The 27145-nt window shown below is 54.9% G+C and overlaps 1 protein-coding gene across 1 annotated transcript; it reads left to right on the top strand.

The window, feature by feature from the left end:
- Positions 1-14379: 14379 nt before the first annotated feature.
- Positions 14380-27145, top strand: SH2B2 (SH2B adaptor protein 2; the record flags this gene model as incomplete). The annotated part of the gene is made up of 8 exons (XM_080357290.1): positions 14380-15258; positions 18311-18412; positions 22041-22132; positions 24276-24370; positions 24910-25089; positions 25199-25392; positions 26136-26307; positions 26832-27145. The coding sequence occupies exons 1-8, from the start codon at positions 14398-14400 to the stop codon at positions 27143-27145; spliced, it is 2010 nt and encodes a 669-aa protein (XP_080213416.1). The 5' UTR covers positions 14380-14397.

The raw sequence follows: 27145 nt of genomic DNA, 5'->3' as shown, positions 1-27145 counted from the left end.
GGGGAGCAGCAAAGGAGCAGAGCCCTAGGGTGAGAGGGGGCAGGAGCAGTCACACTGGGGTTTTTTGGGTTTTTTGATAGATTTTCAGCTCTGTAGCCCCAGATGTGGACATACTTGTGTTGCCCTGACACAGACTGGTGTCTGGGTGCTTGTCCCGACACAGGGCAACATCTGCCTGCTAACGCTTGCACGCTTGGCGAGCTCTCCACCTGCCACCCCACCGGTGCGCACGGAGGGGAAGTTTTAGCACAGAAAAAGCATCGCTTTTCATTTGCATGGGCAGGAGGAAGAAAAACGGTGGCAGCGCTGGTGTTCGGCTCTGGTGGCTTCCCCTGCGGTGGCCCTGCTCCCTCGTAAGCAACATGTCCTTACGGGAGATATTGCATTTCTGAATGTAACCAGCTCTCTTCAAAACTTGCTCCCTGGAGCCGCTGAGTGAGCACAAATCTCATCCTGCTGTGCGGGGCTGGAGGGCTCAGAGGGGCCCAGTGAGCTCCGTCCCAGCAGGATGCAGCAGAAGAGACTTCTCCTTCTTTGAGGCACCAAGATCAGGCAAAATGAAACACTTTAGGGTGGGAAATCTTGAATTGTGTCTGCTGATGCTGAGCTGCACATCCTTTTTTTTCTCCTAATACTGCTCCCAGCACCAGAAGGGATGCAGAAGGGTCGAACCCCAAACCTCCTCTCTCCCTGACAGTGTTTTCAGGAGATTGCATGTCTTCCCCACTCATCAACCCCAAATGCTCTGTCTCCATCCAAATTACATCGGTCATCCCAAGGGGAGATGAGGATGGGGATTATTCCTGTTTGTAAATCCTCCCCAATGGGTTTCAGCTGGTCTGGCTTGGAGCTGCTCTGCAGTTGGCCTTGTCCACCTTTGAGGGTCATCTTGAGAGAGCATCACTCAAACCAGGGCTGCAGAGGGGAAGGAAAAGCTCAGGTTACAGAGGACATTTTAGCCACTGTCTTTGTGACAAAAGGAAGGGGCTTTTCTCCCTCTCACAGGTAGGTCTGAGTCGGTGGGTGAGGAGGAGAAGGGAATTTGCACGTCAAGGTCTTCACATCAGCGTGATCTCTGGGAGAAGGCTCCTCCGGCCCTGCGGCCGGGCTGTCACAGGCTGTTTGCCTCCTCTAACACGCCAAAGGACATTTTAAAGCAATTTCTCCTGCACAAATAAATACAAAACCAAGCTGCTATTTCTCCTGGTTTATTCTCTTTTTTTTTCCCTTTCATCCCTGTGACATCTTTCTCCAATAAATCCTTCCTTTAACATCTCATTAGAGACTGTTCCTGGACAATTTGCAGCTGTGACAACCCAGGAAAAGCCCGAGGCCCATCTGCCCGCCTGACAGCTCACATACGCACCCGGCTTTTTGCCATCCCCATGCCATGAAATGGTTTCGAAAGCAGGTTCATGGCTGGGGTGTGATGTCCACGAAGGTTTCCTACCTCCCTTCCCAGGGTTTTTTCTGGGATGCCTTACAAAACACTTCACCTCCCACCCTTGCTTTCCTCCCCCTAACACGCTTCTCTCTCCCCACTGTCACTTTGTGGCGTTGCAAACCCGCCAGCATTAGCGTTTTGCAAGAAAAATCTGCAAGAGCATTACGGTCCCCACTCCCTGGATAAAACCCCCACCTGCCCCAGGACGCAGTGAGGATGGGGGCGGTGAAATCGAAAATAACCGGCGGTGCCGGGAGGCGCGGGCGGCGGAGGGCACGCTGCCGGAGCTGGCACGCGCGGCTGCCGGATGCCTCCAGGCACAGCGTTTCAAGGGCACGTCACGCTCCAGCCGGGCAGTTGCCAGCAGCCTCCCCAGCGCTGGCTGCCCCGCTCGCTTGATTCCTTCCAGCGATCTTTTTTTTTTTAAAGGCGGCTAATAGCTCCGAGGGAGTCCCGGCGTAATGAGCATTGGCAGAAGTGAGCAGATATTAGGTTTATTCACCACCAGTTTTAAATCATTTAGCATAGCGGCAAGGCCGTGTTTCTACAAGCAATATGTTCTGCTTTGCTCGCATCGCGGTTCCTATTGAAGTGGTTTAGTGATGAATGGGGATGGTGGTGTGCGGGTGCCATGTCCATGGTGATGGGAAAGAGACGAGCAAAGCCAGAAACTGGGGTCCTCCAGCCCATCCCTGCCTATGGGAGCTCCCACCGGCTGTGGAGTGGGACCCACAACACATTTATGGCTTGCTAAACGCAGCTTGTGGCTTTGGTTTAAAAATAAACCCTTAAAAAGACAATCTGGGGAGCTGGACCAGGGATGCTCTTTGCACAGCAGAACACAGTTCCTCAGGGATTGTTGAGAAAAGTCGAGGGAGAAGTTAAACTTTCACCCCAGCAATTATTGTAAATCTCTTTGGTCAAGGCACAGACCCAAGATTAGCTCTCAAAGCCCTTTGAAGGTTGGGATTTTTCACTTTATTTTTCGAGGGACTGACCAGCAGCCATGCAAACTGTGCAATTCCACGCTTAGAGCACTGGTTTTTAATCGCAGCCCCACAAGGTTACCTGGCATTTCATCGCAAGCAAGGGCCAGGCTTTACAGCCTTGTTTTACACATCCTGAAACAAGTAGCAACCCACAGAGGGAAGGCGGAAGAGCATCTTATGTATCAAAGCCTTTGCAATCACAAAGTGTTTATCCTGATTCATGGAAGAAATCTCAGCACCCCAGTCCCTCCCTGGGCTCCCAGTGTGTTTTGGTGATGTTCAGGAGGATGGTTTGTATGGTCCCACGGCACGGGCAGAGCATCGGCCACGTCTGCTGGACCCACGGTGTGTGGCTCCCAGCCCTGCCAGCGATCAATAGCGAGTGCAATGAAACCCTTAATGAAATTCCAGCCTAAGAGACTATTGATTGTGTATTTTCTTTAACAATGTATATGAATGGGAGAGAGGCTTTTTGGAGGAGAGGCCAGGGAAGGGGGGGTGAGCGGAAACACCATCAGTCGCTGTGGGAGACGAGCGAACATGGTCTGTATGCGGTAACCTGCACTGGTGGGCTGCAGCCTCTCAGTGGGTGTTAATTCATCCTCAAAACACCCCAGGAAGGGAAAATGTCACCAGCCAGGAGTGGGAGGGTGGGTGTTCACCCAAAATCATCACAAAATCAGAGATGATGATGAAACCAAGGGGAGAAGTCAAGAGTCCATGCCCCACTCGTACCTCCTAGACAGTGCTTTTGCAAACTGCCCTTGCCCCATGTTTCACACCGCTGCCTAAAATACAAAACAAGAAGGAAGATGTTGAGCTCTTCTGCTTTGGGGGGCTTAGGGGAAGAAAAAGCAAATGGTGAATCACTGTGCAAAAGCCCTATGACTTCCTGCCCTCCTTGTTTCTGCATCTTCTCAGTGCCCCCAAACCAGCTTCTCCCGAAATCCCGACAGATTATTCCTCTGTGGAATAAGCAGATGACAAGGAAGCATAATAAATAAATAATAACAAGAATAAAAACCCACCCTCCTCTCTGCCCCTTACATAACCAGCATTGTCTTAATCCTACAGGTGCTTTGCAGAAGTAAAAAGGATTTGTTCCTCCTGGAAATCCTTTTTCTTTTTTTTTTTCTTTTTTTTTCTTATTATTTTTTATTTTTTTGGTGAGTCATCGTTATCCCCCCCATGGACACGCCACGGGGAGGCCCCGGGGTGGCCGTGCGGGGTCTGGGAGGCAGCCCACGGTAATGTGACCCCTGACTAAATCACTTAAACCTCTCTGGACTTCAGTTCCACTGCGTTAAGATGTGGATTATAAATCTGTCCTGACCCCCTTGGCAGAGGAAGGTGCTTGGAAATGGGCCCTATAAATATGTCAGCAGGACAGTGAAGGCGAGTGCTGGGGCTGGCCTGCAAACCTCCACGCGGAGCCCACTCTGGCCACGCAGTGCTGCTTTCCGAAACCCGAGGATGTGGGGGTGCCAGGGGATCACCCCAAATACCCCCCATATGCAGCGCAAAAATGAGCTTGGGAACTGATCGATGGGGCAAGAAAATGCTGCTCTCTCTTCTTAGGGCACGAGGTGCCCTCTCAGGACATGGGGGAGTTGATGGGGGCTTGGGGCTACCCTCTGAGGATTTGGGGTGCCCTCTGATGATTTTGGGTGCCTCTCCGGGGATTTGGGGAGCTGTTTTTGGCGATTTGGGGAGCCCTTGCAGACACGCCTCCCCGGGGGTCGGTGGGATGGATGATCCCATCCGCACGGTACAGCCCCCCCGGGGAACCCCGGTGCGGTGCGGTGCGACCCGTTCGGGCTGGACCGTGCCCTGGGGGGGCGGGGCCGGGGGAGCGGGACCCCCCGGCGGGGCCGGGCGGGGCCCTTTAAAGCGGCGGGCGGTGGGAGGGGCGGGAGGCGGTGTCGCCAGGCGGTGCGGGGGGCGGCGGGGCAGCGCTGGCCCGGGGGAGCCGCGCCGGGAGCCGCGCCGGGAGCAGCGAGCGGCGGGGCCGGGTGAGCGCATCCCGCCGGTACCCGATGGCGGCCGCATTTGGCGGCGGGGGTGGGAGGAGGTCCCTTGTTTACCCGGTTATTCCCCCCCAGTCTCCTCCCTCCTCCATTTGGGAGCGGATCCCTCCGGCCCGGGGGAGGGTCCCCGCTTGCAGCGGGATCGCGGAGCCGTCCCCCCCCGCTCCAAGGCGGCAATCGCCCCTGCGGCGGGGTGGAGGCGGGAGGGGGTGCTGCCCACGGCCGCCCCCTCCGCTCGCCGCCGCGCACGGGCGGGCCGGGGGCTGCCGCCGCCTCCTCCGCCCCCCCTTCCCGGCTGGTTCCTTCCCCTCCCGGTGAGCATCGCCGCTCGGCCGGCCGGCCCCGAGCCCCGGCGCGGGGAGGCGGGGAGGGCGGCGCAGGGGCCGCCCCGGGGCAGGCACGGCTTCGGGGGCAGATGCCGCGCCGGGGTCCCGGCTCGGTCCGGAGCGCCCGGGGGGATGATGCTCCGGGGGCGGTACGGACAACGCGCCTGACCCCCCGTGGACGCTCTTTTTTTTCAATCATTATTGTTTATTTAGGCTTTGCATGAGGGTTGCAGGCTTCTGGGAACGGGGGGGTTGCAAGGGCTTCCCCTTCCCGCGTCCTGCCAAGGGCAGAGCAGCAGCGGTCCCGCCTGGGCAGCCAGTGCCTCCAGGTCCCCTGGGCTCCGGGGACACTCGTGGGGTGGCTGCAGCTCCTGATCTTCCTCCAGTTCTGCTGAGGCTGGGCTGCATCACGTGAAGGCCTTTGGAAAGCAGAGGGACTTTATCCGTGGCCTTTCTGCTTATTTCTTGTTTCTGCTGAAGTGTCCAGTCAGGCTAAAGTACAACAGAGCTGCAGCTATGAGGGTGAAATGCTCTGGGAGCAATTTGCACTCACTCCAGGGCTTGACTGTGTAAAACTTTGCCTTCCAGGCCCCTCTCAGTCAGTCTGGACCCTCATTCCAGTGATGAAATTCATCTTTTGAAGTTATGCACTTGACCTGGAAGAACCGTGCTGCTGACACCTCAAGAACCCTGTGAACTGCAAAGGGAGAGAAGGTAAAATCTTTGTCCACCCAGTACCCTGCCCAAAATCCCTGGGAGGACCTGCCACTGCTTCATCTTTTGTTGTTGTTGTTTAGTTAGTTGGGAAAGGGCTGCAGAAGGACCATGATTGCAATACTGGGCATTTGAGGCTGTGCTTCTAAACAGGGTTTGTGCTCCTAAACCTCCCAGGCTCCTCTAAAACACTCGTCCCTGCTCTCCTGGGGCCCTCGGTCATCATCTTCGCACAGGCAGGTGGTTGCGCACTCCTGGGAGATGTGCTAAGATGGGATCATGAGTGCTCTTGGACCTCCCCTCTTGTATTCCCTGATATTGCTTCATAGTGCCTCTGCTGTACCGCTGCAGTGCAGCCCAGGGTGGCCGTTGAATAACTTATCTTGTGGAGGTGCTCCAGCCTGTTGACATGCGTTTGAGAAGGGAGCGGGTTTGTTTGGTGGTGTCTCTCCTAATGCAAGGTGACCATTGTTCCTGTGTCATCCAAGTGGGATGAGTCAGCCCTGGGCACTGCAGGATGCAGCCTTCCCTGCCCTGCCCAGCAAAACTTTGGGGTTAAAATTTCTGCCTTCCTCAAGTGCAAACCCCTTGGTTGGCTTAGGTGTGCTATGGTAGCTTGATGGCAGGTTTACCTCTTCTGGCTGCTCCACTTGACCATCAGGTCTGCCCCCTCTTCTTCTGGGCTGATGGGACCATATCTTGTGCACACCCATCTTGTCCAACTTCCTCTTGTCCTTCCTTCTTGAGGTAAATCACCCATCTCTTCGAGATGAGGATGTTACTGGCTAGCGCCCTTCCTCCTCCTCTTCCTCTTCCCTGGGCAGGCAGAGAAATCTGATGATGGTCGCACATCTGCTGCTCTTGCTGATTCAGGCTGCCTGGGATGCCCTGGGGCATTCCCTGCTCTTCCCCAGCCCAAAGCCCAGCAGAGCGGCTCCTGGCAGCGTTTTCCCCCAGCACACCCCTGCCTGGTGACCTCGCTTGCCCTCGGCCGCTTTCCCTGCCCGTAGATGCTGGCAAGGTGGTGGGGTAAGGGTTGGGGGCTTGTGCCTGGCTCAGTGCTCCGCTTCCTCACGTGAGGGCAGAGGGACACTGGGGACCCCGCCACTGCAGGGAGCGCTGCGCCTGCTCGCTGGCTCCCAGGACTTACAGGTTTGGACCCCAGCTGGCTCCATCACAGCAGAGAGGAGGAGTTATCCCTAAAGGAGAAAAAAAATGCATCCCAGATCTGATTTTTTTTTGTTAAAGGGAAAACCAGAAGGACTTGGAGAATTTGCTCATTGGGGAAACGTGTGTGGTGCTGGGTGCAGGGTCTGGGCTTGGGATGAGACTAGACCAGAGCCCTGCATCCATCAATGCCTGCAGATGGTCACCATGGATCACACTGGGGGGACTGGGAGAAGAACCCAGCGTGTGTCTTCTCCAGGCTTCTATCAGGAATACAGGAGCAGGTTTGTGCTCTGTTACACCAGGTCCTGGCAGAATTTGGCCCCTGAGACCCCAGGGCAGGAGAGGGGCAGCACCCTGGCCGGGAGGGCCAGCGGAGAGGTTGGACACAGCCCGTAAACCCCTCCTGCGTGGTCATGGTCACCACGCTGAGTACGAAGCGCTGCCTGCCTGGGAGCTCCCTTGCACAGCAAAGGGAGAAAGAGACATTTGAGGTTGAATCTCCAACCAGGGACTGCAGCCATAACAGGGTGTTTTGGCATCATTTGGTTGAGAGGGGGTTTCAAAGCCCGCTGGAATTTTTATGAGGTGTTTTGCTTAATACACTACTTAAGCAATTAGCAGTGATTGTAGCAGTGCTGGATAAGGCGCTGGGTAGAATTGAATTTCCCAAGCTCAGATACCATTAGGCAGCAGTTTAAGGCTGTTTGCAGGCGGGTATGAAACAGTGATGCGTATGGGGAATTAGATCTGCAAAGTAAAATGAAAAAACATAATAAGAAAATATCATACAAACCTATGTAACTTTATCTCGTGTTTATTATGTGCCGTAATTGAAACACCATCTTGGGGGGTTCTCTGCCCTGACAGAGGGGGATCCCCGGCGGTGAGCCATGATGGAGCCACACGGCGTTGGCTGTGCCCTGCATCCTGCACCACTGACCTGTGCAGCTCACTCCCCAAAAACACCCCAGGAGCCCTTTAATGGCATAACGATCTACAGGGCAAAAGTAATCTCTTTTAAAGAGTTTGCACTTGTTTTGGGAACTGCAGTTGGGGTTATGTTGTGGGGCTTTTTCTTTACATCCTCTGAATTTCAGGAACATCCAGGGGTGGTGAGCAAGCAGCTAAATATCCCATTATTTGGGATGTCTGAGTCCAGAAAGGGTCTGCCCCGAGGTGCCAGGTCACTAGTTAATAAATACCTCATGTGGATGACACCGTGCACCCCGCTGCCATGCGGCACCAGCAGCGGTCCAGCCTGGAGGTGGACGTGCAAATAGTTTTACAAGGATGGGAAGCGGACAGGAGGAGGAAGATTTTGTTGTGGGCTGAGGGGCGGAAGGAAATCTAGGCTTAGCGAGGGAAATGTGAGATTGCTTGTTTGGGGACAGGGCTTCGGCCACTCCTCTTGGGAGGCTCTGCTATTGTGGGGGTTAAAAATAGACTTTGGACTGGTTGCTTTTCTGCGGGAAGCTCCCCGGCTGGAGACAGGCAGGTGAGGTGGCACTCGAGCGAGAAGGAAGGGACAACAGCCTCTGACCTCCTTTACCAAAAGCTATTTTATTTTATTTTATTTATTTTATTTTATTTATTTTTATTATTTTTATTTTATTTTTTATTAGAATTTTAACATTTTTTATTTTATTAAGTTTCTTTGTTTGTTTGCTTGCTTTTCAAGAAATAGCCAGCTTTTCTTTTGGGACACTGAGGGGTGTATCTTTGCTTTATTTCCAGACACAGCACGCTGCTTGCAAGCCCCAGGCTGCATTTACGATGCCCAACTGTAGCGATGCTTTGCCCAGCATCACCTCGCTGCACCCCGGGGACCCTCCTCCCCTTGGGTGAGGTTGGTACCCCCCAGGTCCCACATCAAATCAGCAGCGTACCAAGCGCCCCGTGTGTTGGTTTGCAGAGCGGCTCCCCACAAGCTGGATGGAATTACTTGGGGAAGAGATTATTTAAGATCCAGTGAATCTTGTCTATTAACTTGTCTTTATTTTCTGGCAGCTGTCAGCATGGGAGGTAAAACATACACTGCGGGGGGATTTTGGAGGGGAGGGAGAGTAACAACGCTGTGATGTGAAGTTGGTCAAAATAGTGGGAAATGGAGAAAATCTCGTTTTGTGCTGGAGGACTCTCAGGGTCCTGAACTCGGTATGTGAGAGGAGACCAGTAAGTCAGTGGCAGAGCTCGAGCTGCATTTGGGCTGCGGGAGGGATGTGATCCCCAAAACCTGGTTTATTTGCAGGTGCATTGGTTCCTGAAGGGTTGGCATCTGAATGCAGAACGGGAGATTGCACGCTGAGCTGTGGGGAGACCATCATACGTGCAACAGGGCGGGGAAAAGGGTCATTTCTTGCCCATCTTCTCTTTTGAAGATGTGTCCCTTCAGCACTCGAGACCCTGCCCTCAAAAACAGCCATCCAGCACTGCTGGGTGCTTTGGGGACATCTGTTTTCAGTTGCTCTGGCTAATGCTGCAGCTGCAGGAATCCCTCATCGGCAGCAGGGAAAGACCTGAGAAGCCTTCTCGTTATGGACAAATGTTTTCAAGGCTCCAGATGACAGGAGGACCCTGTAGTGTGTCTGGGCAAGGAGTCAAAGCATGCATTTAATGGGGGATTTGTTCGAGGAAGGTAGTTTGACCATTGAATTTGAGGCCAAAATGCTGTTCAATTAATATTTTAGTGGGATGGACAGTAAATGAGAGGAACAAAGATTGTTTCCATTTCTATCCGATTCAGACAGCCAGTCTGATTTTAAGATCTGCAGGGTATAAATAGTACATGGAGCAATGAAAAGTGCAGAGAGCAATCAACTTCTCCCACCGTGGGGCTGCGGTGGGGATGGTGAGTCTGGAGGAACGTGTAGTGCACATGGGCACATAACTCTTGCTTTTTGTCCTGTGGCTTTCTCTTCCTCAGCTCAGCTTCTGTGTGTGGTTAAAACTCTGATGGTTCTCGAGGGCTGGGATCTTCCCCATCTCCTCAAGATGGCAAAGGAAGCTCTTGGGAGGAGGACACTTGGCCTTCGCATCCTTCAGCTGTCCACTGTGGAATGGTGGGACGCCAGCTCCGTGGCCAATGCATCCCACATCCCTTTGGGCTTGCACAGTTAGAGCAAAGACACTGCTTCCCCTTTGCTGTCAGCTCTGAGCCCTGCATGCTGCTCGCTCTGCCCTGCCATCCCCAAGGCCAGTCCCCATCCTGGTTTTAGCTATTTTAGCTATTCTCCCCGTGTGCCTGGGGCAGGCAGGCACCACGCTCCCTCGAGAGCTGCCGGGGGGCTGCCTGCCTGCCAGGAGCTGCCTGCCTGCCAGGAGCATCACCTCGCAGCCCGCTGCCGGAGAGGTGTCGCCTTGCTCTGGGACCTGCTCGTGACTCGGGGATCTCCCCCGGCCCAGCTCACTGAGATCAGGTGCTTTTTTTGGGGGGATCAGGTGCCTGGGTTTCCTCGCGCCTTTCCCATGGGATAGCCAGCCAAGGCTTTGAGTAGCATTGACCTTGCTGGAAACGGAGCTGCTTGCTGGACTGGGGCAGCTGGGACCGAGCTGGGGACCTCGTCCCCATGAACCAGGGCTTCACTGCACACCGTTGTGTGGACTTTTCCTTCCACTCCTGCCTTTCCCTTTTCCTGGCTGGGTGCACACTTGGCCCCGGGAGCTCCCCCATACAGGCAGAGCTGGATCCAGACACAGCTTTGCTTCTCACACCTCCATCAGACAGTGGTTTTTCCCATTAAATTTGGGATTTCTTTGGCCCAGCCTGGCTGTGCTGTGCCGGACGGAAGGGAAACATATCTTTATTAGGGTTGTTTCCTTAAATAAAGCCCTCAAGCAAGTGCTGGGCTGGCTGTCCTGGCTATCTCATGACCGGTGTTGCGCGTTTGGGTTATTAACACCTCATTAGATGTTGGTTCCTCCCCGTGTCTCTGGTTCAGCAAATCCCAGTGGCTTTGTCATTGTTCCCTGACTCCTGCTTCACTGGAGACTTTTTTTTTTAATCGTGGTCTCTTGCACTTCTGCTGACAGTTGAAATTTCATTTCTTCTTGAGGTCAGTAGCTTACTTCAACTTTCAGATCTTTTTACTCATGTGTACCAACACACTCCCCCGGTGCGCAGGGTTCATCAGCACAGCTTATCGGGAGAGGCTGTTGTAGCATCGCTGCCAGCGGCTGGCTCTCGCCTGCGATTGCAACCTGGGTTTCCACTTGGCTGATCCCCAGAAATCCCTTTTTATTCCCCCCCCTTCTTCTGAGTTGCTTTCCCAAGCACTGGCAGCGGTAGCGCACAGCTCTGCTCTGGGAGATGCTGGGGGACTCGTGCAGGTGGGTTCGGAGCCCATCACCAACCTGATGCCTTGGTTTCCACTCTGTGGCTTCCCTTTGACAACAAACCTCTTCATTTTACATATATGTTTGTCCTCTTGTGTAACCTAGACCGGGGACTTGAGGCTGTGGCCCCTGAGCCAGTTCTGGAGTCAGCAGGTAGCACCTCCAAAGGGATCTGTCTCCTTCGCAAGGTGCCCGGGAGCATGCTGCAACCCTCGGTAAGCTGGGCTGGAAGCGGACAGCCCTTGCTTTCCAAAAAAACGATTGCAGATTCGCTGCTTATTTTCATCTTGTGCTTATTTTCGTCTTCGCTTCCACCGCTCTGCCCGGGGATGCTGTCTGTGGCATGATAAGTTATTTCCAGAAGTGGGGCAGCGCTGTTAGGTTGGAGGGGAGCAGAGGCGCGGAGATTAAAGGTAAATCTACACAGATAATTGGGAGCCTGCTTCCTGCAGAAATCAGGTGAATTTGTACGTGCTGGGGCGGGTGCTGGGGCAGCGATAGCTCTGTGGCCCTGGGGCTGCCCCATTCTCCCCCATGGGGTCCCAGCTCCCAGACCTGTTCCGAGCAGGGGTGGCTGCAGACGCAACGCAGGGCTGGTAATCCCCCCGCTGCCTCCTCAGACCTGCCAGATGTCTCTCCTCGAGGCTTCATTTTTATAAATTGGCCTTTTAAAGCCTGTCATCCCTGTGCAGATGAAAGGAAGATGCGTGCGTGTCTCTGAGCCTGGCTGCAGTGCCTGGGTGGTGAGGCTTTTTGTTTGGGGCTTTATCTTTTTTTGAAGTGCCTTTTATTTTGTTTTTTTCTTCTTTTTTTCCCTTAATCTCTCGGAGTCTGTTGCATCTTGGCTTGCCGTCCTTTGGCTTTGGGCAGGCAGACCCTGCTCCATAGCACTGGTCTCTCCTGGAGAGGGATGGGGAGAGGCATTCTCCCCGTCTGTATGGGGGGGAACACCAGCAAAGCCCCAGGGCTCAACACCTGGGGCAAAGCTGAGCTGCTCCCTTCTGGCACATGCAATTAAACCCACTGCTGAGGGGCTTTCTCCTCTGCCCAAGCCCCTTTCTGCTCTTTTACCTTTGCACCTCCCTGAGCCCAAATACTCCTGGCCCAGTGCTTGGTGCTGGGGCAGCTCCTGGGGGTGGCGGAGCGCCGGGGCTGTGAATTTTAAAGCCCAAGAGCCACTGCTGTGAGCTGAGACTTTAAATTCTCTCCCTGGTGATGGATGGATAAGTAGGAATTGCATTTGCTGGGCGGGTAACAAACAGCTTTGCATTTTCTGCTGCATTCCCACTGCCTCTTGGGGAAATTCAGATGCTGCTCCTAAACCGCGGGGATGGGGTTTTCCCAGCTGTTGTGGATCCCTGCAAGCAGGACCCGCTCAGTTCTCAAGAAAGCCCTGCGATGCTGGGAAGAACCTTGTCGGGGATTTCTGCAGAGGCCAGAGCTCTGGGGGGACTGGTGGCAGCACTGCGGGATGTGAGGGGCCAGCACAGGTCCCCAGTGGCCACACGAGCGCTCTGTCCTCAATGCCCCCCTGGGACACTGAGTGACATCCCTGTCTCACCAATGGGAAGATGCCACACATGGGACAGATTTGCTGCCAAGGGGAAAGCTGCGTGGTCCTTACGAGACAGCGGTGAAGCCAAGCTCCCCTGGTTCTGGGTCTCAAACAACTTGGGGTTTCTCTTCCCATCGAGTGGTTTTCTTGCCTGCGTGAGTTCCTCCCTGTTTGAGGGGGTTCGAGAGCTGCCTCCAGGGACAGAGCGGCTCCCAGACAGCTCCCATGTTATGTGCTGGTGGGTCAAGCAGCAGCTCATCTGCTTATGGATACGTTGGGGAAATAGCAGCTGTCTCCTGGCTGCTGCTCTGGATCGCAGCCTTCGGGCTCAGTCCCTCCTGGGCTCTGGTGACAGACATGGTTGGGTCTGAGGACAAGGAGCGGGTTAGCACAGTCCCCAGGCTTGCTCCAGTCCTGTGGCTTGTGCCATTCATCCGAGTGGTAATTAATTATTGGCCGTGTAAGCTGCTGGCAGGTTACTGCGTGTGATTTATTAGCAGGAGTAATCCCTTGCCAGCAAAAGAGCTGCGCTGTGAAGAACAGCAAAATCCGGGAAAATTGTCTTGTCTTTCCAGAAGTCTGGCTGCACAGGCATGGTCCCTGTCTGGAGCAGCCACGGGCACCCTTGGGCTCTGTATTTGAGCCAGCTGAGGTGGATTAACCAAACCGCTGTCCTAGGGGAGCAGGAGGGGTGTCTGGACACCCAGACCGCGTGTTGGGGACACGTGCTGAGCAGTGTCCTCATTGCTCACTGTCACCAGCAGGCACACGCAGTCTCAGCACCCGGAGATGATTTTTGAGCTGCGATCACTGCTGGAGGCTCCCCAGGGAGGTGGTTCAAGCTGCCCAAAAGCCAAGTAAAGGTTTGGGAAGTGCAGCGTAAGCACAAAGCCAGGGCTGCATGTGTGTCCCTGCGAGTCCTACGGCAGCTGGGAGAGGGACCAGTGTGCAAGTTGGGCAAAGTGGTGCTTCTCCCACAGGCATGTGGGGCCAGGCTTCAGCTCCTCCAGCTGCTGGTGGGCTCCTGGGTCTGGCTTCTGGGGTTTTTTTGTTTTCCCCTGCACCCTTTCTACTCATTGGGTCATCTATTCTACTTGTTGACTCCCTGGGTCATCTATTACACCACGGTGCCTGATGCTCAGCAAGGAGGGTGAGGGGCAGCTCAGCTCGGTCTGCCGGAGGTGTGACTGGACAGGGAGGGCTTGGCCATGGCAGAGGGACACGAGAGCAGCACCTGCTGCAGGTGGGATGTCACCTGGCCGAGGAGGGTCTGGGCTATAAAGCCTAGAATGAGCAGCTCTGGCAGAGCCAACTAAAGAAAGATCTGTATCTCTAATAATGAGTCTCTTAAAAACACAATAACAAAACTGATTGTGGTAAAGGATCACGGCAGAAATACAGATGGAGAAGAAGAACCCGTGCGGGTGCTGCTGGGATGCCTGGTGGTACCTCACCCCGCGGGAGAGCTGCATCGTGAGAGAAATCCCGAAGGCAAATCCCCCTGGGCTTCTCTGGTCAGGGACTCCTTAGCAGTTTTATGAGAAATCAATAATGCTTTTGCTTGGTCATAATCGTAAAATAAGTACAATTTATGACTGCTGCCGGGGCCAAGATTTTTTTTTCTGGCGTACAAGGTGGAGAGGGGACGGCACAAAAACACTTTCCCACGGCGGTTCCCTTTGCGCCAGGGCTGCAAAGCTGCTCGTACATCATGGTGGGGGAGACCCCCATTTCTGGGGTTGGAGGTCACAGTCACACAGGGTGGGTGGCCCGTGTCTGTGCCTGCTCTCACGTTGTCCCCTGTCCCCCGCAGCCCGCCGGCAGGTGGAATGGGGCAGCCATGAACGGCGATGCCCTGTGCCAGGAGCCCTCCTCCCCGCTCCCCGACTGGAGGGAGTTCTGCGAGCTGCACGCCCAAGCGGCCGCCGTCGACTTCGCCCAGAAGTTCTGCCAGTTCCTGAAGGAGAACCCCCACTACGACACCCCCGGGGCAGAAACCTCCTTTTCCCACCATTTCGCCGCCAACTTCCTGGACATCTTCAGCCTGGAGGTCAGCCGGGTGTTTGTGTCCGACTCCCCCACCAAGTACAACATCGTGCCCTTCGTGGGGCTGCAGAACTGCCACGTCCCCTACGGGCGTGAGGTCACCCCGAGGAAGGAGGAGACATCCACAGAGTCCCTGGACAGCATGGACACCCCGTTGGGTGCTGGACGGTACCTGAGCCCGGCACAGCAGGTGCAGGCACGCAAAGTGTCCTCCTACGGCCAGTCCCGCAGCTCGGAGGATGTCTCCATCCACGCTGCCACCAAGCCCAAGTTCAAGAAAGGCTTCTCCTTGAGGAACATGAGCTTGTGCGTGGTGGACGGTATGAAGGAGATGTGGCATCGCAGGTCCTCTCCGGAGCCAGGTGCCGAGGCTGCCCTGGGCGGCCGGAGAGCCGAGAGGGAGCCGTGGCCAGCTGGGGGCAAGGAGCCCGGTGACCCACGGGAGAAATGGACCCACAAGCTGCGCCTGTCCAAGGTGCCCTCCTCCAAGGTGGAGCTGGTGGACATCCAGAGGGAGGGGACGCTGCGCTACATGGTGGCCGATGACACGAACTGTGTGGGGAGCTCGCAGTGGCAGAAGTGCCGCCTCCTGCTCCGGAAAGCGGTGAAGGTAGAAGGAGAGCGGTTCCTCCTCGAGTTTTACGTTCCTCCGAAGGTAAGTCCTGGCTTTTTTTTTCTGAGTAATTCCAGCAGCAGTTGGGCTTGGCTTGAGGTTTTTCTTATTTCCACTGCTGAGCTGGGATGAAATCCAGCTCTGGTCCAGAGGGAGACTTGGTACCATGTGGCTGAGATGCTAATGGATGGGACAACGTGGCTGAAACCCATCCAACCTCCAAGCCCCAGTTGTTGCTGTTCACCAGGGCATAGCCCCCTCCTTCCCCTTGGGAGAGAAGCTGAAGCCTCTGCTTGGTCCTTTTGCCCCCAAATGTCATCAGTCTTGGTGGAAAAGCTCATTCCCCCATCAAGATTTGGGGTGTCCAGGCTATCCAGAGGGGTGATTTCTCCTCCCAACAGGTTGCAGAGACATGTCACACCGGTGGCTCACACAGCAGCACTATGGCTGGGGTTGCTGCCTGGGCTTTGTTCTGTAGATCTCAGGGCTGCTAGTCCACTTTCTGAAAGCTTTTTTGTTCTTTTAAAAATAATAATTCATTTGGAATAACTTTGCACCTGCAAGGCCTCCACCAGTGCAGCTTTTTAGAAGACACCAATGTTGCCCACCAAGGCTGGAGCATCACTAGTGTGGGCAGGTTTTGCAGCTCTGCTCCCAGACAGCCCCAGCTACTTCCCTTCCTAGGCAGTAGCTGCTTGTTGTTATTATGATTACTGCTTACTATTATTACTACCCCCGATACCACTTTTCCTTGCCTGCATCTTTTCTTCTTCTGTAATCTCTATGAAAGCTTCAAAAGCAGGAGCGGGTTTTCATTGTGGCATGTCCTCGGTGCATCTTCCCTCCCCTTCTCACACACATCCCCCTGCACGCGATGCAGGGAAACGTTGTCCGTGTTTTTCTGGGGGAACGGCTGAGTGATGGAGTTTGCTCAAGAAATGTGGATTATGAGGCCTTCAGTGTTCTCCATGCCACAGATCCGCCTTTGCTCCTGGGCTGCGTGAAGGGTGCATTGCGCTGCCAAACCCTCCCCAGTGCTAACGCCGTGATTGTGCCTCATCCATGTTGTGTGTTCACCTCTTCAAAGAGCAGAGGGCAAATAATAATCCGTTCCCTGGGGCTCCACTGGCTGTATGTGTTGGTAATGAAATCTCAGGTTATTTAAATACCTAGGGAAGAAAAATCTCATTTTCTTTCTGTTCTCCAGGACTTTCCCACTGATGTTTCAGTCCCTGGTAGTTGCTGCTCTGTGGGTCTTGGTGTGCTCCAGTTACTCCCAGTAACCCTCACCTTGGTAGAGAGGTGGATTCATACATTATACATAGAGACAGCACAATAGCTCTTATTTTTGAACAGCATTTTCTAATTTTTTTGAGGCCAAAATGAACCTTGGCACTGCGGATGTTAGTCTGTGCCTCTCCCCTAGCTTGTCACATCCCTCCCAATATAATATAAAATACAAGTTTAAGCCCGAATGCACCTCCACAGAGCAGCTCAGCACCTGGATGGATGGCACGCACCGCTGGGGGATGGTTTCCTCAGCCCAGGGACCGCACAAGACCTGTTTGGAAGGACCCACCGTGTCTGTGGGACAATGCAGGGGGAGGATCTGGGGAACCTGGTGGCTGTGGGCTGCACGGAGCAACGCTCCCGAGTCAGCTGCACCAAAGGGGCAATAAATTCAGGTTAAAACAGAACAACTGCTGCTCTTAAAACCCTTGAGAGTGCTCATAGATGAGGTTTTGGGTTGGTTTTTTTTTTTTAGTGTATCTTGATTTGCCTCTAAAAATCAATTTTGAAGTGATTTTATGGCAACTTTTATGAACGTTGTCTGTCTCCTGTTACAATCACACCCTGCTTAGGTTTACATCTTTCTCCCCTCATCCCATCTTGCTTTCCATCTGCTATATGATTCAGCTGTAAAAGTGGCACCAGCCTGGCACAGCTGGAGGAAAACGTTTGATTTTCCTTTTGCTCCAGCAGCCCACAGGTTTGTTTTTGCGTAGGCCCTACAAAAACTGTGGCCAGGTCTTTAAATATTCAAAGGGAAGAGCCCTCCTGGAGAAGACCCTTCTCTGGCTCACTGGTGAATTAACACCCTATTTTCTTTTGAGGCAGCTGCTTCCTCCTTCCTGACCTTTTCCCGTGCAAACACCAAGATGGAAAAATTCCCCAGGGCAGGGTTGAGATGTGCCCGGAGGCTGCGCTGGCGCCCGGGGCTGGTGGAAACGAAACGTCCTGGAGGGGAAAAAGCCGTTCCTGTTCCGTCTTGGGTCTATTTGTTTTTTTTCCCCGCCCCAAAAAATGAGAACTGAACCCATTGTTGGTAACCTGCAGCTCAGTGCTCATCGCTGACCTTGTCCCGCCCTGTTCACCCAAGGCACCCGGCATGGGTTTCAGCGACAAAATCACATCTTCCCACAGCCATGATGCTCTGAATCCTGGAGCCCCGGAGGGGACCGGCCCTTGGGAACAGCTCTGTGGGCTCCTTTGGAAGGATTTGTTATAATTAAAACAAATATCTGGGGAATTTGTTGCTCGGCAGAGACTTCGAGTGGGAGGCATAGGGTCCTGCCCCCCCACCGAGGCTCTGGCAGGTGCCAGGGTGCCCCAGGGGAAATTCATTTATTTTAATGTAATTACGATTCCCTGCATGGCTAAGGTTGTCGCTTCTCAGTTGAAATGCCATTTCTCCGCTGGGTAAATGGGGCATCATCCTGGGCTGCTTTCTGCAGAGGAACCGTCCCCCATCAGAGAGCACATCTCCATTGGGAGCGGGTTTATGGAGAGAAACAAGTGATGTTGGCAGAGCCAGCATATCAGCCTGTGTTAGAGCAAGGAAGAGGTTTGGCAGTTAAATGCACTAACCTCCCTATCTTCCACTGGGCCTCCTCTTGGTTTAATTAAAAGAGCTTGGAGTTATCAGGCACGTGAGGGAAATCAATGCGCTTTTTTTTCTCTCCCCTCTGTAATAACTGCGCGATCTCGCCTCTCTGAGAGCCACGCTGCGTTGTCCCCGGAGAGAGTTTCATTTGGTTGAGTGGCTTTTTCTTAATTTATTGATTTCTTTTAATATATTTTTTTCTTTTGCCAGGCTTCCAAGCCCAAGGTGAGCATCCCGCTGTCGGCCATCATCGAGGTCCGCACCACCATGCCCTTGGAGATGCCGGACAAAGACAACACCTTCGTCCTAAAGGTGAGGGCAGGGTGGCAGTGGTGTGTTTCCCAGTGGGCACCCATCCACACCTGCATCCAGCCCTCACTGCTGAGATACTCGGTCCTCAAGGGGGTCGTTGCCTTGGTTCTCGGGGCTGAGATGCCGACAGCACTAATGCTTCCCATGGGATCCCCGCTTCTTCTCTGTGGGTTGTGCTCCCCCCCTAAAATGATGCAATCTCCACCTGGTGCCTGAGTATTTTAGGATCAAGCTGTTTACCTGGCTTTTGCCATGGGGTTTTGCTTCTCTGTGTCACCAGGAGATGGGTTAAATTATTGTCCAGAGACAACCTGTAAAGGGAAAATGTTCTTTGGTGCAGCTGCCTGTGGTTTTGTGACTGTCACTACCTCGGGTTTGTGGCACGGGTGGCCGTTTAATTGATACAAGGCGATGGAAACGGCTGTATTCTCCGCCAAACCCAGCTCCTTGTAAAGGTCCCACACCTTCTTCTGGCAGCCTCCCCCAGGGCATGGCTCCTGCCCCAAGGGCTTCTTGCTGTTCAGCCTCTGCTGTGGCCATTGTCCACCTTGGACATGGAGGATAATTCAGCTGTTGTCTTTTGTGCCTCGAAGACCAGCCTTGTGAGTCATCTTCTCTCCAGACTGACCAGCACAAGGTCCTTCCCACTTTCCTTGCAGGCACTGGAGAGAATGTGTCCTGAAGCGAATGTCGTGCCATGGCCAGGAGGCCTGGGAAGGATTGCTTCTCCTGTGATTGCTTCTTCTTTCTTCTTCCTCTTTACCCAGCCCAAGTTGATCCAGTTGCTTTCTTTGTACCTGATGATGGTGTTGACTCCTACGCAGCTTGTGGGCTGGTGTAACCCCTCGATGCTTTTTGCAGAACCGCTCCAAAGTCGCAGTTCCCCAGCCCAGACACCCACAGCGATCAGTGTGAGCCCAGAGCTCGCCCGTGTCCTTGAGCTGGCGTGGGCTGGTCCTTCCACAGAGCATTTCTCAGCTTCGACAAGTTCATTTGAATTCTCGCCTCATCCTCCAACACGCTCGCAACGTGGTGTCATCCGTGAATTGATTAGGCATCTTTTTACTTTTGTCCTGATCGTTACTGAAGAACATCTTGCACAGAGAGAGTCCTTGATGTGAAGGAGCTTCTGAGCGCATCCCTCAGCTTTGATCGGTAGCCATCAATAACCCATTAACCATCAATAACTGCTCTTGGAATATGGTTCATCAGCCACTTCTGATTGTGTTTCCTAGATTCCCTTACAAGTCTCATCTCAGCCGTGTCTTGCTACCCTGCTTGCAGGGGTGTCACATCAGTGTCTGAAGCGTGGCCAACGCCAAGGATGTGACACTGCTTCTTCCTGTCCCTGGGGCTGTCAGGAGCACAAGCAGATGGGTTTGACAGGGTTTGGTCGTGGCAGATCCCTGCTGGGGTGTTCCAGCTTTGGGGTGTTTCCTTGGTGCCTGTGGAGGGTTGGTTTCCCTGGCTGCTGGAGGAGGGCTCGGGACTTGTCATCTTCCCATCTTCTGGAGCCAGACGTGCTCTCTCTGCTCCCACCACTAATGGCTCTACGACTGCTTCAGCCCTTTCTCTACTTACCCCAGGGAATGCTCCAGACCCTGCTGGTCTGAGAAAGCCTGTTTGACCAGGTTCCCTCCTGCTCCTGCCCCATTCTGGCCAGGGTGCGTGCCCTGCCGTGGGGTTAATCGAGTGCAATCGATCCTCGGAGTGACCGAGGCAGTGACTGCAGAGCATCGGCTTGCTCCGTGTCCCCTGCTGTCCCTCTCCTGCCACTCCACCAGCCTTTACCCTCCCCTCACAGTGGGCACAGGATGCTTTTCCCCTCTTCCCAACATCCTTTATTGTTTGTAGCTCATTTTCTGCCCTGGCCCTTCTTGCTGGGATACCTCCTTGCTGCTCTTTTGTGTTCCCCCTTTGCTGGCTGGACTCGCGGAGGGGGCAAAGCACCCCTCGATGTCAGGGTACAGACTAGAGGGGTAAGAAAGGCAGCTGGGTGCCCTGGTTTCCCCACTGCCTTCCCACACACAACACTGATGTTGAGCCCGATCTCAACTTTCACATGCTCTCTGGCAGGTTACGATGAGTGGAAAAGCCCCTGCTGTGTTCAGGAGGGCCACAGTGGAATAGTTTCTGCCAAATTGGCTAAAAATTAGCAGGCAGCATGTGCCCAGCACAATCAGACACCAGGCAAATGCTTCTTTTTTCCATTGCACAAGCAGGCACTTGCAAAATACCCAAGCCCTGCACGTGCTTCGCTTGCTGTCATGCTCTGCATGAGAGAGCAGCCCCGTCTCCCACGGCAGCTTCATGCATTGCCCTCAGAAAGCCAGAGACGCTCTTTTGCTCTGGTTAAACAAAACGAGGCGGGGGTCTTCGCTGCTCATGTCCACCTCTGCTTGGGGCAGGTTGGTCTGTGCACAGCCCCGGGCTGTGGCAGGGGAGAAGATCGCTGCTCGGCCCCAGCCCAGGCGCTGGGCACTGCTGCCTGCCCGCCCTGCTTATTTTCAGGACAATGATTCAGTTGTTTGTGATTAATTTAATTTGCCAGAAGGTTGTCTGAGCTGGCAATGTGATACCCTCCCGGTGTCAGGGCTGCCTCACCAGCTCAGGAACATGATGTATAAGGGGTCTGGAAAGGATGCAGGGAAACCTGCCAGAGGCACGCAGCATCGTGTGGCTCCCCAGACCCACTGATGTGGGGCGTCTGGGTCCTCCCTGGCCCCAGAAAACCACAGCTCCTTTGGGCTTGCAGTTTTGGAGGCTCTTTTGCACCATGATTTTCATTTAAATGTTTTTTTCCTTGTTAAAGTAGTCTTCTCTCCCACCCCATTGCAATCAGAAATCAGATGCCTCATGGACCAGCAGGCAGAAAAGATAACAGAGGAGAAGTTTTAACCTCCTGGGCTTGGGGGTCTGGTGGGATTTTGGGGCAGTGAGAGGGCAGCATGGCTTCTGCTTTGCCTGTGCAGAGCTGCTTTTTTGGGGACACTGAGGCACCCCAGAGGTGTGGGATGCTGTCTGTGCTGGTGCGTGGTGCCACACACCCCTGATGCTGCTGGCCTGGTGTGGTTTTTCCACGGGGGCTGTAAAAACCCTTGTGATGCATTTGCTGATAACAGTGGGGTGGGGGTTTTCCTCCAAGCCCCAGCTTTGGTCAGGGTTCACCCTCAGGCACGTCAAAGCAAAGTAGCAAGTGACAGGATGAAAGGAAATTGCACCAGGAAGGTTCAGATTGGATATTAGGAAAAATTTCTTCCTGGAAAGGGTTGTCGCGCATTGAACAGGCTGCCCAGGGCAGTGGGGGAGTCACCATCTCTGAAGGGGTTTAAAAGATGCAGAGATGAGGTTCTCAGGGACATGGGTTAGTGCCAGGGTTGGGTTAATGGTTGGACTTGATGATCTTGAGGGTCTCTTCCAACCAAAATGATTCTGTGATCTCTCTGGGTCACCTCTTGGCATTGCTTTCCTGGGATGGGAGGGGGAATTTATTTCCCCCTGTTCAACTGAGGAGCTGTTTAATAGCAGCAGGTGAATGCAGGGGTCTGGCTGAGTTACAGGAGTGCTTTGCCACAGGGGGGAGGTGGGACCTCTGCCACAGCCTGACACTGTCCCACATTGCCCACAGGTGGAGAACGGGGCCGAGTACATCCTGGAGACCATCGACTCCCTGCAGAAGCACTCCTGGGTGGCCGATATCCAGGACTGCATCGACCCCGGGTAAGGCTCGCTGGAGAGGAGGGTGCTGTGTGGGGGCCGGGCTCGTCACCGCTGTGGTGTCCTCGCCACCAAGCATGGGTTATTATTATCCCTGATGCAATTTTTGCTGTTCGGGGTATTACAAAAAGTCCCTGACTCATGTCAGCAGAAGTCTAGACGCAAACTTAGCAGCCTATGTGTGGCCGAGGTGCAGCCTCGCGTGGCGCCGGCCGCTTGCTCACCCTGTCCTGCTGCGTGTCCCCTCGGCCAAGCAGAGGCAGGTGACCTGGGAATGCAGCTCTAAACACAGAAAGCTCCGAACACCCACCCTCTGAAGCTTTTATACTATATTTGAGCTATTTTCTATGCTTTTTTCCAGTACAGTTTTCCTGGTGTATTTAAGATTTGCTACAGAAATGGATTTATTTATGTTTTTATCGCTGTGGTATTAATGCTGTCATTGGAGTCACAACAACTCTGCTGCCACTTCTCACCTGCATTTTCATCAGCCTATGCATTGAGTTATGCTGTAGGGAGGTTTGTGTGCTTGGTGCTGGCTCAGCCCCGGTCCTGGGGAGCAGGATCAGCCCAGGTGCTGCCTGGGCTCTGGGGAAACCCTGGCACTGCCTATCTTGGCACAAATTTTGGAAAAACGAGGTGTCCAACCTTCCAGAGGTGAAAACCTTGAGCAAACCTGGAACAGGGGCTCAGAGAGGCCCCAGCTGCCTCTGGGCTGCCTTTACCTCCTTCTGCCAAAAGATGCAGTTCGGGTGCTGCAGGGTTGGTCATGGAGGAGGCTGCATCTCACAGGAGGGAAGCACTAATGGACTCCAGATCTGTGCCCCTTCAGCTCCTTTTGCTGCCTTTTGAAATACATAATTCAAGGAGCAATGCTGAGGCTGGGTTGCTGACGGAGGCGAGGCTGGGAAACGCGGCTCTTTTTCTCTCGGAGCATATTTGGTGCCAGTTTTCCAGCCGGAGCCCAGCACCACAGCCGTTCTCGCCTTGAGCCGCTGCAGAAGCTGCTGCCAGCCCCTCGCTCTGCCACCGGCAGCCTCCCCGCCTTCCATGTTTGCTTAGCACCCAGCGCAGTCCTGCTTTGGCCTCCAGACGTGACTGTAAAGCAAATAATAATGAACTCCAGAGCAAATAATAATGAGCTGTTTAATACACCGACACACAAGCTCGGTGCCAAGAACGAATTTTCAATCAGCTCCTGATGCTTTTGCCAAGGGCTGCACGCCGGAGCTGCCGTGCGAGCGCCCGTCGACGGCTTTTCTGCAAAGCGCCGTTGGTTTTGGTTTCCTTCCTCCCTTATTGTTTGTAAGCGGCTGCAGCTGAATGACTCCCAGTGGCTGATTCACTTACTGGCCACTAAATAATTCAGCAGCTCCCTCGTGAGCCGTTACCACTAACGCAGCCGCTTCCTCGCTGCCTGCGCCCACGTGGCTGCTGTTGAGCAAGAGGAGCCGAGTGCCACAGGCAGCACCGGATAAAAAATAGGGTGTGGAGCAAGTCAGGGGCTTGTGCAAGAGGGTGCTGAGGTGCAGAGGCTGGGCAGGGGGGATGCTCTCTACGGGGGCTGCATTGCTGCAGCTCCTCCTTGCTTTGCTCCTGCTTGCTCTGGGCATCCCGGCTTTGGGTTTTGGTGTCTTTTGGGGACGTAATTCCTGTGGGTTGGTAATTCCCTTTGCGGAGGGTGAAAGCGAAAGTGCCCTTGGGTGTACGTTGTGGGTGGGAACATGTGTGTATCTACATACATCTTGCAAAGTGAAGCGCTGGAAGTCAAGGTACCAGATCTCCAGCCAAACCAACAAGGTTGCAGCAAAGTGCAGCAGCTAGGACCAGCTGGTGTAACACATGTAGTGAGGGCTTTCAGGGGTTTAACTCCTCCCACGGCTTCCAGGGGTTTAATTCCTCCCACAACAGTTTCTCACCTCCAAAAAGCCACGTTGTTTTGCTGGCCGCTCTGCCTCTCAATGCTGTAGGTGCTTCTGTCACTGGCAACCCGGCCAGGAGAACGTGAGGAGCATCAGGATGTGCTCCCAGATCACAGCTGGAATTTCATTTGGTCAAGTGTCCCGTCGCGTGCCCGTGAGCGGCGGTGCCGTGTGTGCCGCCCGGCAGCCGGTGCCTGACCGCCTGCTCTGTGCTCTGCCCCCAGGGACAGCGGGGACGACATCGAGCTGGCGTCCTGCGCGCAGGGAGCCTGTCTGCCGGGCAGGGTGTCCTCCTGCAGCTGCGAGTTCCTGGCTGATGGTGAGGATCTATACCTGGGGGAAACACCCCCGGGGAGAGTGGGTGTCTCTGGGTGCCGGTTCTGGTTTGGAGGCAGCCAGATCCTGCCAGGCATCAAGTGAAGGCGCCTGAAGCAGGTGCTGTGGGGATGTATCTTCTGTTGATTGCCTTTCTCTTCTTCATGCTAACCCCCACCGTGGGGAGGTGGCCCATGACATTTAGGACACCAGCATTGCCCCTGTAGATTCTGGTATGTGTTGAAAATCTAGTCCCTGTCTGCAGACACTGGGGTCTCTGGGTCCCAGCGAGCAGCCTGTGGAACCTGCACAGCCCCACCCTGTTTCCGTGTCCAACCAAGACACATCCATGTCCCCCACCCCAGCTGCAGCAGGGGAGGGAAGCTCAGTGCAGGCTGCAAGGGCCAGAGCTGTAACTGAGCCCTGAGATGTCTCCAAGAGCTGAGGGTGCTCCAGCACAGTGACCTTTGGAGCAGGACAAGCCCCTGGTGACAGTTTGCAATGCTGAGCCAAGAGCTCATCTCTCTGCAAATTCCCTTGCAGACGTGCCCAGGCCACCGGACAGATGTGCCCTGCCCAGCGCTCATGCCACCACTGCCAGCACCATCCCTGTGCCACACAGCCGGGGCAGGGACTCCCTGGGGGAGCTCCTCACCCACGTCCCGCTGGAGAGTTTTCTGCAGACACTGGAGTCCTCCCCCGCCACCGGCGGGCATCTTGCAGGTACCGGGATGCAGGATGCAGCCCCAGGAGTGCACGGAGGGAGAGGAGGAAGGGGAGGGAGACGTCGATGTCCGGATGCTCCCTAAAAACCTGTTATTCCTGCGGCCAGGGGAGGACAACGAGGCAGAGGCAGAGATTAACCTCTCCGACTTCCCCTGGTTCCACGGGACTCTCTCGCGGATCAAGGCAGCACAGCTGGTGCTTTTCGGGGGTGCCCGCAGCCACGGCTTGTTCGTCATTCGGCAGAGCGAAACACGGCCTGGGGAGTACGTGCTGACCTTCAACTTCCAGGGGAAAGCAAAGGTGGGTGTCCCTTGTTTCTCCACGAATATTAGTGCCAGCCCTGCCCAGCACCCTGGGGTCCTTCCCACTGGGCAAGTGGGTGACCCCAAACACAGCAGCTCTGCAGGGAGCTGCACCCTGGCAGGACATCCCTCAGGACCCTTGTCCCTCCTCTGCACCCTGCCCAGCCCCAAAAGCCCTTTCCCAGTGGGGTCAGTGCCTGTGACATCAGGTGAAATACACCCTACAGGATCCCAGTGCAGCCTGGCACATCATCCCCTGAGCTATTGTTGTCCGCTCCGTGTCCTGGCATACATACACAGATGCACTGTGGAAGAAACAACTCACGCGCAGTTTTCTGCTGGGTCGCTTTTCTACCAGAGGGCACACGCAGTGAAGGGGTTGAGATGTAACTGCCTGATCTTATCGCCAGTCCTGCGAGAAGCAGTGCAGTTGGGCTGTGGGCTTCCCTAGGCTGTCTGTCACCAGGATCAGACCTGCTGTCCCCAGCCAGCCTTCTCTGGCTGCTTCTGAATGGCACTTGTCACCGGGAGAGGGGACAAACTTCTCCCGGGGCTGCAGCAAGTGGGGTTTTGCAGGAAACCTCCTGCAACAGCAGACCTTCCCAGCCAAGCAGGGAAAAAATAAGAGTCCTACACTATGAGCAAACCTCCCTTGGCTGATAGAAGTGGGTCTTCCTGCTGATCACAAGGGTGAATCTCACCCATGCCATCCCCAGCTAACCTGCTCCCCTGCCCTTGCAGCACCTCCGCCTGTCGCTGAATGAGAGCGGGCAATGCCACGTGCAGCACCTCTGGTTCCAGACCATCTTCGACATGCTGCGCCACTTCCACACGCACCCTATCCCTCTCGAGTCGGGCGGCGCGGCTGACATCACCCTCCGCAGCTACGTGGTGGCCCAGAGCCCATTGCCTGGTAGGGACACAGCTGTGTGTGGCGTGTTGGGCTGGTGGTTGGGCTGGGACCTCGCATGGACCTAAAAGGGTCTAACCCCCGGGATTCCCCCACCGACCCCCTCTCTAAAGCTGTGCTGGTGCGCCTGGCTCTGGAGGCGCACCAAGGTGGGTGATGTCCTGTTGAAGGTGGGCAGGGAGGACCACGCAGCAGCAGGGCTGTGCTAGGGTGACCTGCATGTCCCTGGCTTGGGGGTGTCAGTCCCCTGACTCAGGCAGGAGGGGAGCAGAGGGGTCGGTCACAGGATCACAGAATGGTTGGGGTTGGAAGGGACCTCTGGAGATCATCTAGTCCAACCCACCCACTAAAGCAGGGTCTGTGGTGCTTGGAGTGTCCTGCTGTGCCAGGAGAGCATGGGCAATGAGGGTTGGGGAGGGACACGGTCAAGGATGGAGAGGGTGGGCATGGGAAGGTGCCGATGAGGGAAAGGGGTGTCTGAACCCCCAGGCAACATTGGAGGGGTCACACTCCTGTCTCCTTTGCAGATGCCAGCCCCCCACCAGCCCTCGTGCCACAGCCACCAGGCTGCCGGGTCGACCTGCCGCCTCCGCACTACTTCTGCAACACAGCGCCTGCTGGCCCACCGGCCCCCCCGCCCACCGAGGGGGCAGCCGTGGCCCCTGCTGTCACTGTCCCCGCACCCTACCACCGCCTGGAGGGTGCCCTGGGCCCGCGGAGCCGCAGCGGCAGCACCGAGCGCCGGCCGGAGCCTCCTGCCACCAGTGCCGAGGACTATCATGAGGCTGACGGTGCCCGGAGCCGGACCCGGGCGGTGGAAAACCAATATTCCTTCTACTGA

This window comes from Nesoenas mayeri (assembly GCF_963082525.1).
Source record: "Nesoenas mayeri genome assembly, chromosome: 20".
Lineage (NCBI taxonomy): Eukaryota > Metazoa > Chordata > Aves > Columbiformes > Columbidae > Nesoenas > Nesoenas mayeri.
This window is presented reverse-complemented; position numbering and strand designations above follow the sequence as displayed.